At 34.3% G+C, this 12,021-nt stretch overlaps 1 protein-coding gene across 1 annotated transcript in view; it reads left to right on the top strand.

Moving 5' to 3' along the window:
* Window positions 1-12,021, top strand: part of LRP1B (LDL receptor related protein 1B) — a gene marked incomplete at both ends in the record, with an annotated part of 1,860,945 nt that overhangs the window by 1,099,517 nt on the left and 749,407 nt on the right. Inside the window, one exon of the mRNA XM_079710778.1 lies at window positions 3,052-3,174. Within this exon, the coding sequence (XP_079566904.1) occupies window positions 3,052-3,174 (123 nt within the window). The remainder of the gene's footprint in view (window positions 1-3,051; window positions 3,175-12,021) is intronic.

Raw genomic sequence — 12,021 nt, 5'->3', positions numbered from 1 at the left:
AGTTTCCTTCCATATAAACATTTTAAATAAATATCCAAAGGAGTAATGTGTCACAAACATAACAACAAAGGGCATGCCTCTGATAGGAATATGAGGAATGTATTCTATATTCATGAAGAATATATCTGGGGTCTCAGACAGTGCCATTGACATAATTGTTCAGTGCTATCCCTTGGATGGACAAGATTCTTTTAAAAATGCCTATTGATTTCTATTATACGTATGAGAAATCCAAGAGTAAGGCAGATGTAGCCATTCTCCTCAGAAGACAAAGAGCCAGGGATAAACTGGGATTCCAATTCAAGTTTGTCTGACCACAGAGTAGCTTTATATGATTAATTTATGTAGCCATTTTTATTTATGAAAATTATATAACTATTATACATTTAGATAGGAGAAAGGAACATGTGTTTTTTTGTCATTGTAGTTTTATCATTAATAAATTTTGCATTCAATTAAACTTTTTTTTATTATAAAGAGTCCCTTGACAACCTTTATAGAACCCAGGATTCAAAGATCTTAGATTACAAAGCAGTAGTATAACAGATACACCTTTAAATAAACATATCTTTAAATAATCTACCTTGAAATGCAAAGTATGTAGACAGAGTTTATATGTATTCTTACTCACATACAAACAAGGAAATCCACTTTATCTTGTTGAAACAGACATATCTATTCTCATATTTGTACCTTTTTTCTACACCCACAAGTGACTGTTTCTGTCATTCAACTTGTTAACTAGAAGTTTCATTCATTCAGTTATTCATCAATTCAGCTAATGTTTATCAAACACACAGTCTGTGGCAGCCACTCTAAGGGGCAGAATAATCCTACTTCTCCAAAATATAAGATTGGGGAAAAAAAGACAATGTTTTTGGCCTCAACAGACTCTATCTTTAACTTAATTTTAAAAACTATTCCTCCTTTGTTTTCCTTGCATAGTTCATTTGTAAAAAAGTGTCTGCTGCCAAAGTGACGTAATCTAGAATTTTATTTTGTTTTTTTTAGTTTATTTTTCTGTCCCTTATTGATCTAATTTTATTTTGTCATACATAAACAAGTTAGAGTATAAGAAGCATAAATCTTAAAGAAAAATACCTGTTTCTATTTATTTAGAAATAATATGATTATTAGTATTATTACCTAGAAATAAATAATAATTCTTGTTTTAAATCCTTATTTTTTTAAGGATTATTTCTTTTTTCTAAATATTAGAGAAGTCATTTAACTCCTTAGGTCTTTAGCAGTTTCACCCACAAACAAGAAGAAACCTACCTTTATAATTTTATCATAAAAATTGAATTAAAATGAATGTGTATGTAAGGTAACTAACCCTGCGATTGATGCATTATGGATTTTCAATAATGAAAGCTATCAATATGTTAATGAACACTTTTATTGATATTTATGTGTAAATATGTTAATGATGTTCGCAGTCAGTCATGTTTTTTTCACTATACAGTTTAATCCTGTACATAAAGTGCATAAGATAGACAGAACACCTAAGCATCCTAGGAAGTATTACATCTTTATTCCATGGTCATGGAATAAACACGGCTAAATCTGGAAGCTGCTTAAAAATATTCTGCATTCCCTATTGGAAAAAGCCTGAACTAAATTATTTTCTGAGTTCAGAAATTGATGGTGTAGCTTGAATTATTAGCTTCCTTAGCTTTCAAGTGGTTTTTTTTTGTTGTTTGTTTTTTGTTTTTTTAGTTTTTCTATACATAGCAAATTGAATTTACTTCTCAGAATAATGAAAAAAAACTATTATATAATTTAGATCATTTCTTCTGATCTGTGGCCACACAATGATAATCTATGGGAGTGAGTTAAATACTTATTGCATAGAGTGATATTTCGAGTTTTTTAACTCATTTATTAATACTCTCTGCTTAACATATCTAACCCCTGAGGCCCAAAGTATAATAACCTGGTCTGTCGCTTTAGTCACATTTTTGACACTTGCACTTTAACTGCCAGTACAGTTTTAACCATTGTATTATTGTATTATCTGTGTCCCAGTAATTAAAAGCTCTTCATCTTTAATGTTTGAATAAGATATTCTGCTGTAATCAAAATGTTATTTATTGATACCTTGGAAAATACAACATAGTATAAAATGATCCTGGCATTTGCACTGCCAGTTTGGAGTGCTGGTCTATACATATAGCACAGAAAATATACTTTCTTCCTTGCCTTTCCAACTTGTAGGAATAAATGGCATCCAAATGGTGACTACCTAAATTTTATTTACTTTTACCTACACCTTTATAAAACAGATTCTCCAGCCTCTTCAAAATTTTACCTCAGTTTTATCTGAGGGTCCAAGAGTGTCTCACATATGTTCATGAATAATACCTTTATGAATTTTCCCTCAGGCCTATTTTACTGATAGCAACTGTGTGCCTCATCAGTGCCTCTGCTGTTTAGGTCCACTGGGACAACACGTTACTATTGTGTACTGTACACTCTCCTGGTACCAGCAAGGCTGCTCATTTTTCAGGCTTCACAGATAGCCTGCATTCCTTGTATTCCTCAATGCACTCACATGCCAATGTACTCCTTGCAGAAGAGGAAGGAAAATCCACCCGTTTGCCCAGTATTTGCTTTCTGTTTACTTCGGATCCAAAGGCACATTCCAAGTGCTGGTGGTCTACTTTCTAAAGAGCTCAAACTTGCATACACTGGGCCCATTCTAGGAAATTGTCCTGGACAGACACCATTCTGTCCACTTTATCCTTTTCTCTCTTGTTACCTCTCTGCACACAAACCTCTATCTCTTCTAATCAACTTGTAAATTCCTCATTATCTACCAATGCATCATATATTTTCAAACATTTTTAAATCTCATTTACGATTCAGCAGGAATCCTTATTACATTAATAAATAGGTATTATTTGTGGTATATATGTGTGTGTGTGTTTGTGTGTGTGTGTGCATACAGTTTTGCACCATGTACATCTCCTGGAAAGAACATGGGACTGAACCAGCTAACCTTGTATGGAATCAGAGTTCTCTGACATATTTTCTTCCTTCCTCTTGCAGGTGACAACATGTGCCGAGTAAATAATGGAGGCTGTAGTACATTGTGCTTGGCCATTCCAGGAGGTCGAGTATGTGCTTGTGCTGATAATCAACTTTTAGATGAAAATGGGACCACTTGCACATGTAAGTGTCTTTTCATATTACACTCATTGTTTATAGGTGTCTTTCTGAGGCACAGAAGCAGATGAAACCAAAGGAATTAAAATCAAACTTGAAAAGAGAAATTCAGGTAATGACTTAGGTATAATTCTTTTTAGACTATAAATGATCAATGGAATTAGTATCTAATACACAGATGAATAATGATAATGATGAAGTTTAGCTGAGTAACCTGTCACTGCTGCATCTAGTTTAGTGAAAATTATAAATAAGTATGTGCCACAGAAGAAAATATTTCTTGAAATTAAGGAACCTCACCATCAGTGGTTGTAAGTAAAAATGCATAGTTCTTGGTTACGTAGATATTTATTACTTTAAATAGCATAGTAAGCTCTGTTATCTATACTTGGTGGTGAAGAGCAAGAAAGGAGGCAAAAAGAGACTTCTGGGGAATTTCTACACTTTATCAAAATAGGGAACTAACTGAATTGCTTGACCTGGATTAAAAGTACTTTATTAACTTTTGCTGACCTTCCTCAATTTACTTCATCTTGCTTTTCCAATGTGACCCTTTTGAAACTTGTCCTGTCTACACACATCATGTCCCTTAAGCACAATGACAGCAATGATTCCATGCATATATTGAGTGCAATATAAATATTTCTAGAATGACTTAATCTTGAATTGTATATTACTCATGATTCTCCAGAGAAACAGAATCAATAAGATGTACACATATAGAGACAAAGAAGAAGATTTTTTTTTTTTTTGGCTCTTGCCATTATGGAGGCTGACAGTCCCAAGATCTGCAGTCAGCAAGCTGGAATCTCAGGAGTGCCATTGGTGTAGTTCCAACCTGAATGCTGGTAGGCCTGAGACCCAGGAAGAGCCAGTGCTTCAGTTTGAGTCCAAAGTCAGGAAAACCAAAACCAAAACAAAAACATCACAGTTCAAGCAATCAGGCAGGAAGAATTCCTGTTACTTGTAGGAAAGTAGGCCTTTTTTTCTATTCAGGCCTTTAGCTGATTGGATGAGGGCCTCTCACATTAGGGAGGGCAATCTGCTTTAATTTGGTCTACTGATTCAAATGTTAATCTAATCAAAAACACTCTCACAGACACAACAGAGTAATGTTTGACACAAATCTGGTCACTCTGTCGCCTAGTCAAGTTGACACATAAAATTACCATCACAAATTGTTGAATAAATATTTCATGTATTTTTCCATTAGTTATAATGATGTCTCTGGGAGGCAGAAGAAGAAATAAGTGTAACAAAAAAGACTTCAACTTATCTGTGATGTCTTCTTTTAGAGAAGAAAAGATGTGGATAAAAAAATATTTTAATGTGGATTTCTAAAGCTGATTTAATAAATAGTAACATTTGAGAAATATAAAAACATTAATGCAAAACCTATTTATAATGCCATTATTCAACAATAAGCTTCTAGGACATTTTCATGGGGATCCTTATAATTATATATCATAGAAGTTATTATTTTTTCTACTACTAATATAATCATAGTTAACATTTATTGAATTCTTATACTGGATGTGGCATTTAAAAAAAATGTTCATGATTCTCATCAGTCCTTACAATAATCATATAAGGAAGATACTCTTACTATCTCATTTTATGATTTAAAATTTACACTGAGAGGTTAATAACTTTTAGAAGTTCATGTAATTAGTATGTAGAACATTTGGAATTTAGATCCTAAATTATTTCATTTTGGTGATTGAACTCTTAATTATGTTGTACTTTACAAATTTTGGATCATACTCATATAAATTATTTTGTCCCTTATTTTACTTAATATGAGCATAAGCATTTTACCATGTAACTAAATGTTTTTTGTAAATATGATTTTTAATGACTGCGTTTTAAGCTATTTGTCATCTTTTCCTACATGATGTGTATTATTTCTGATACATTATTATATATTATTTGTGTGTTACTGTACTGTTTGTAATTCCTTCTGTATTTTACCATATTGTCCATGGTTAGTTTGTTATATCTTCTCATCTACTTTAAGCCTTTGGAATAATATCACCAATTAAGTTCTATTTCTATTATTTTGAGTTTCAACTATTTGAGATGAGGAATTTGGCTTCATTCATTCTTTTCTCTTCATCTTCCTTAATTTCAGTCCTTATTATAATTTAGGATTTCTGACAAGGAATATTATTTTGAATTATCAAACAGTAAGTCTCTTTAAAGATGTTTTAACATTTATAGATTTTTGATCAACTTTACAATATTTTCTTTTAGGCCTGGATCAGTGCTTCACTAGTTGTATTGGTTAGTACTCAAACTTTTAGTTCTTCATTGTTTATTTATTAATTATCACTGATGTATAGGATAGATGGAGTATAATTTGAAATAACTTCTTCAAGATGACTACAAAGAATGTATATTGTAGAGTTCTGTATTCCAAATATGTCTCCTTTGCCTTTATATGTGAATAGCAATTCTTCTGGATATTAATTGTTGACCAAACAAATTTTTCTTCAAAATTTGACAAATATTCTTTAATTAGATTTTGAGGTAATATACTTCAGAGCACAAATATGAATTTTACCCATGGGCAAGGTTTTTTTCCCATTTTTAGTAGTATTTTTTAAATTGCCTATATATTTTCCTATTTTTCTGTATAAAATAATTCTCTGAGGTGTACTTTCTTTGATTCATCATCAGATGGTATCCCTTCCTTTGTTCTGTGGCATTACTTAGTAATTTCCATTTGGTGGTTGTTTGCATCAGAAGAGAGGAGATCTACCAAGACCCATAGTTTGGGAATAAACAGGGATTAAGCATTGCTTTGAATAGCATAAAGTCTGCCTGGTAGATTAAATCTTATCTTAGTTATCAGGATAAATGGTATGATTTATGTTTACATTTCATAGTATAATTTCTCCAACAGATTCTTCTAAGATTATTTTTCTGGTACAAAATGAGATCCTTTGCTATTCCAGCTGAATGATTTTGACATTTGAACAGATGAAATGCACACAGACAGACTCACATACACACACAAATAGTAACCTTTGTGGACCTCCACCAGGTCTCATCCTGCCTTTGCTGTACCACCAGAATTCCTCTCAAGGATGGAAAGTAGCACTGCAGTATCTCCTTTTTATGGTAGGCACAGACCTTACAGTCAGTACGGGAGGAGCAAAGGACCTTTTTTCCTACCTAAAAATAGACAAGCTTATTCAGTTTCTAGTGGTATAACTTAGAGAGGCTTCTGATTGAATATTTAAATCTAGTCTTCTTGTTCTTGCAAAAACGTCAAAATTCACTTAAGATAGTGTCAATAGAATGATCAAGAGGCTGAATTCTCAAGGATCTTGTGAGTTTTCATTCTTTATCTTTGTTTTCATCATGGGAATTTGGAGGGAGAGCTTATACATCAGGTACTAATATCTAGATGGTTTTTACTCTTTAAATTTTCTAATTAGTTCTTTAATTTTAGTTGTGTGAGTTATAATTACTTGTATTGTTTGCCTCCAAATTATATTTCCTATTGACTTCATTCTTATTCCCCGTTAAAAATTTACAGATTCCTTATGAGTTGGCATATATATGTGCATATTGAGATTGATTATACAAAAGATTTATCACTGGATATCTCTGTGTAAATAAAAATTAGGTGACTTTTGGCTTGTAAAGAAATACTGTACACAATATTGGTCATGTAGCTGATGTTAGGAGATTCGTTATGATAGTTCACATGTGATTATATATCTGGTGAAAATTAAATGAAAGTTTTCTGAGACTATTGGTGCCTTTTTAATACTTATAATGCATTGATGAGTTAATCCCAATGCAAAAAAAGGGGATTAAAAAAGAAGATTGTTTTACCTATAGTTGTTACATGAAACAATGTTAAATCAACAAAAACAGGTGAATTTTTATTTGAGAATTTGTTATTGCATTTAGTTGTCAAAATTTTTACTAGATTTTTAATATGGCATCCAATTTGTCTAGGTTCCTTTCAAATATAATAGAAAAAATCAAGAGAAATGCTATAGTAACTCATTTATTGAAAAGAAGTCAAAGTGTGTTCATATAGATTATTCCAGTTACTATTCATTAGTAAAGGTTTTTATAAGGAAATTTCATCCTTAGTTTGCAGATGAGGAAATTAAAGTGCAAAAGGACTACAAATAGAGTTTGTGGTTGCAGAGCATAGGGCAAAACTGATATCAGTGTGTCACTAAGCTCTCATTAATGCTGAGTTCTCTGGGCTTCTGACATAGTTCAGGCTAGATTATAGTTTTGTGAACTAGTCTCAACTGGATTAACTCTTTAATCTGGATTAAATCTAAATATGTATGTAAAACAAAAATACATGTTGCAACCACAGAGATATGATCATCCTGGTTTCAGTCATCCTCGGTGAATTGGCATCAAATGAACAAAAACCCATTGGCAGATGGTCAGGCCAGAAATAAACACCAACGGTTGTTTCTCAATGAACTTGTAGCAGAAGGCAATGCCAGAAGAGGCATTCACACAGCAGAAAAATATTGGCATGTTATGTGATTGACTGAGGATGAATTCTAATGCCATACCTGGAAGGAATCAAGAATCAGAGTAGGCTGGACTCTTTGTCCTTGTGAATTTTGTGTGCATTGGTCAAGTCTTCTCACAATTAGAAATGAGGCCTGGTGTAGCATAGTAACTGGAAACTTATTGCCCTGGAGAAGCATATGGAAAGCCAGTTGATCAATTATCAAGTGAGTTTTTTTTTTTAATTTATCTTGATGCCTTTGTAGGGAAAAATCACAGCATAGAAAATTAATAAATGACGACAAGAGTAATCCTGAGAAAGGAAGTTAAGCTCCTACAAAAATAAAAAAATGATAGTCACTATTTTTTTTTAAATAGCAGCATAATTTTGTCTAGAGTAATGAGACAGTAACATAGTAATTCTTTAAATGCCTCTTTAGTGGCCTGGACAGAAAAAGAAAAGGAACAGAGCTTTCCAATATGCCTTAGTCCCAAGAAAGCAACTTAAACATTGCCCCAAATATTGGTCATCCAAGGGTAGCATTGTACAGTTATATGTCAGTGGTACTCTGTGACCTCCTTCACCTTCTGGAACACCAGATACATTACTCATCAAAAACAGTGCTCCTGGGCTTCCCTGATGGTGCAGTGGTTGAGAGTCCGCCTGCCGATGCAGGGGACACGGGTTTGTGCCCCAGTCTGGGAAGATCCCACATGCTGCGGAGCGGCTAGGCCCATGAGCCATGGCCGCTGAGCCTGCGCGTCCAGAGCCTATGCTCCACAACGGGAGAGGCCACAACATTGAGAAGCCCGCGTACCGCAAAAAAAAAAAAAAAAAAAAAAAAAAAAAAAAACCAGTGCTCCACCATGGCTGAGCCATTTATCTGTTCAACTGTGACAAGCCTTATGTTCTAGGATACATGCAGTCTGAAGTGTAATAAAAAGTTTAAGGCAGTAAAAAGTTTAGAAGCCCCATCCAGATGAATATTTATGGCCTTCTGTGTATAGGAAGATTATGTCCCACTTAGGTTAGCTGCTCAGAAGACGACTCTATCTAATGAAACATCATCCTGCTATGATCTAAAGGAGAAAATTCCAAAACCATAGCAGCATTTTTCACGCTACCTTCCAGTATAGGCAATCTTATAGAGAGTCATCCAGCAAACTACAACTTCAAGTTTTCTTTTAGATTTTTCTCTTTCCCTGCTCATATCAAGGGATAGTTAAGAAATTCTGTACTCCCAAAATGCAAGATACAGTTTGTTAAGCAAATAAACATATCATAACATGAAACATATAAGGACAATAGGGAAACTTTATTTTTATCCTGGGACTAATGCTGTTATGATATAGTCAAGAGCAAATTATCAATTGAGAGAAGAGACAAGAATCAGTTTAGAATAGATTACCACACTGAGGTTGGAAAGAAGTAAAGCCAAATTAGAAATATAGACACTTGTTCATGGGCACCACAGCTTATTAAAACAAGGCCAGGGACGTATGTTATTAAATCCAGTCGCTGAGCTGAGATCCAAAGAGATGATTCAAAAATAAACTAAAATAAAAATGGTTTATTAGTAAGGTTTCTTCATTTACCTCATTGAATCTCGACATTAGCTCTAGCTATCACTCTAGCAGTTTTTACCAAAGAAAATAATTAATTCTAGAGTGCATATTTCTCTTTGCAGTGTATTGACAAGTCAGGCAGAGACCTTCTAATTCCACTGCTCTAACAGCAGGTATCATAGGATGTGTGAGAACTGGCAGTTCCTTGCCAAGCATGCCATGATTCATGTCATTTTATTCCTGATCCTGGTTAAATTAAAGGACTGTTTATTTTTTATTTTTTTTATTTTTTATTTTTTTTGCGGTATGCAGGCCTCTCACTGTTGTGGTCTCTCCCGTTGCGGAGCACAGGCTCCGGACGCGCAGGCTCAGCGGCCATGGCTCACGGGCCCAGCCGCTCCGCGGCATGTGGGATCCTCCCGGACCGGGGCACGAACCCGTGTCCCCTGCATCAGCAGGCGGACTCTCAACCACTGCGCCACCAGGGAAGCCCAAGGATTGTTTATTACTTTGTCAGTTTTCTTCCTGGTGAGATAATGTTGTAATATTTTTACTAGAAGTGACCCTGGCTGTAGAATTACAGGTTTTGAATTCAGTTTTCAAATTCACAGTGCAAAGTACAACTCTGAAGCAAAGCTTGTAAGAATAGCATTTGTTAATATATGGAAAGCACTTTCTGGCTGTGCCTACATACCCAAGTGCAATATGGGTTTTGTCACATTAAGCATTGGAAGCAAGTGACATACATGGAGCTTTTCCTGTATGTTTGCTTTCTTGGTTGGGGGGGAACTTTATCACTCTTTCTTTCTTTCTAGCTACATATCAGCCTTTTTTCCCTTAAATTAAGCTAACTTCTTTCATGTACTTGGGTGAAAGGAGAAGAGCATTAGCTGCTGAGCCAGTTGAAGTAATAGTGTTTTCCTGAAGTATTTATTCAGTCTCCAGAGGTAGAATCTCTCATTATAATAATGGCTGTAATGTAGAATTATCAGTCTCTGTTAATTCCAGTAACTTGGGCAACAAATAATTTTGAACCTCTCCTCTACAACTAGTTCTGTTCTAGGCACTGTTCTGTTCTGTATGTGGCATTATCCTTCCTACATTCAAAGACCTCATAAAAACAGCTAGATGTGTGAAAGTTAATTATAAAATAACTCCTTTATAGAAGTTTGTACAAGGTGTACAGAACACTAATCTTATTTTCTTATGAATGCTATTCCCTCTTTTAATGATGCCAGATATACTTGCTTCATCATCTTGTTGATTCTTGCAAAAGTTGGTAGATTGCCTGGCCATCAGCTAGGGTCTTATGATAGATGATGTTGCTACCCAGTTCCACAGTTAGGTCAATGCTGAGAAAAAGACCATGCTTTGGGATGTCTAAACTGCCATCTTATCCAGATTATCACCTATCACATTAAATTTTATTGTGATAATGGACATTACTGGCTCAAAAATAACCTGTCTTTTATCATTATGTATCCTGAGCAAACCTAGGCAGCGTTGATATCATGGTTTCTCTGTGATATAATGACTGATTCCATCTGGGAGACTTGGGTTAGGGCTGGCTTACATTAATGATGCCGATTGCCCTGGGAGACTTTGAAAATCAGAATCCAGTATCTTAAAAAAATTATTTACTATTATGAAAGGTCTGAAAGTTTCCCCTAGTTGCAATCTAGCATGTTAGCCCACCAGAGTTTCATAGATTTAGACAGAAGACATGCAATCCTTTGATCAGACACAAAGGATTTTATTACTCATGGCAAAGCAGGTTGCTGAAGTTTCATGTGCACCTTGGTTCTTCTTGCCCTACCCCACCTCCACATCATGTGAGGACCAACCTTTGTCCTGAAGAGAGACATTATCTTTACTATCCTGGTCAAGAAACAAACTTACTCTCTGCTCTGAAAGGAAGCTATACTTCGATCTTCCAAGGCTGTTAGCTGCATAAACATCCTTGAAAAAAAGGTCAGTATAAAAGCTGACACAAGACATGTAGAAACACCATGGAGAAATGCCTCTCCAACAAATTACAGGGGTTAGAATAATTGTAGACAAACTTTAAAACATCAAAAATATTTGTATATGTTTTAATGCATCTGTTATTACAGATATAAGCAATGCCTAACTGCTGTTACAAGTGATATTGATACGTTTGAATGACATTGATATAAATCATCATCAGATGCAATAGATATAAAAAAGTTATCTCACGAGGTAAGCTCTACTGGTTCTCAAGCAATTATTCATAACCTATAATGAAAAACGTGAATGGAACCTTAGACATCACTGTCATCTGTTTTTGAAATTTTCCACATTTATATGAGCAAACATTTAAAGATAACTGACCACCCACATACATTTGGAACAATGTTTAAAGCAAGTTTGGAAATTCTTCCTATTTGCATTTATTCCGTAATGATTGGCATATCACTTGAAAAACATTTGAAACCTAAGTAGACTTAGAGACCTCTCTCTAAATTGATTACATTAAAGAATATTTAGTTTAGAAATATCAATTTTCTAGGGTAGTTTGTCTTTCCGTAAACAAACGAATCTTCTTAAATATAGATATAATTATTCAGAAGAAACTATAATTTCACTCTTGTATATGGATACTTTTGATCATTCCTTACAACTGTGGGTTGAGTTATTTGATCAAATGACCCCGTGAGAGCTAAGCCTTTTAAATTGGTAGGATTGTTATCAGAAGAGAATTTCTTCTGTTTGGTTTCTTGAGTTTTTCGATCCTCAAGCTATGTAACAATGGAATTGACTTACTATTTC

Source organism: Hyperoodon ampullatus (genome assembly GCF_949752795.1).
Source record: "Hyperoodon ampullatus genome assembly, chromosome: 8".
NCBI classification, from domain to species: Eukaryota; Metazoa; Chordata; class Mammalia; order Artiodactyla; family Ziphiidae; genus Hyperoodon; species Hyperoodon ampullatus.
The sequence above is the reverse complement of the archived record's forward strand: the minus strand, read 5'-3'. Positions and strand labels throughout refer to the sequence as shown.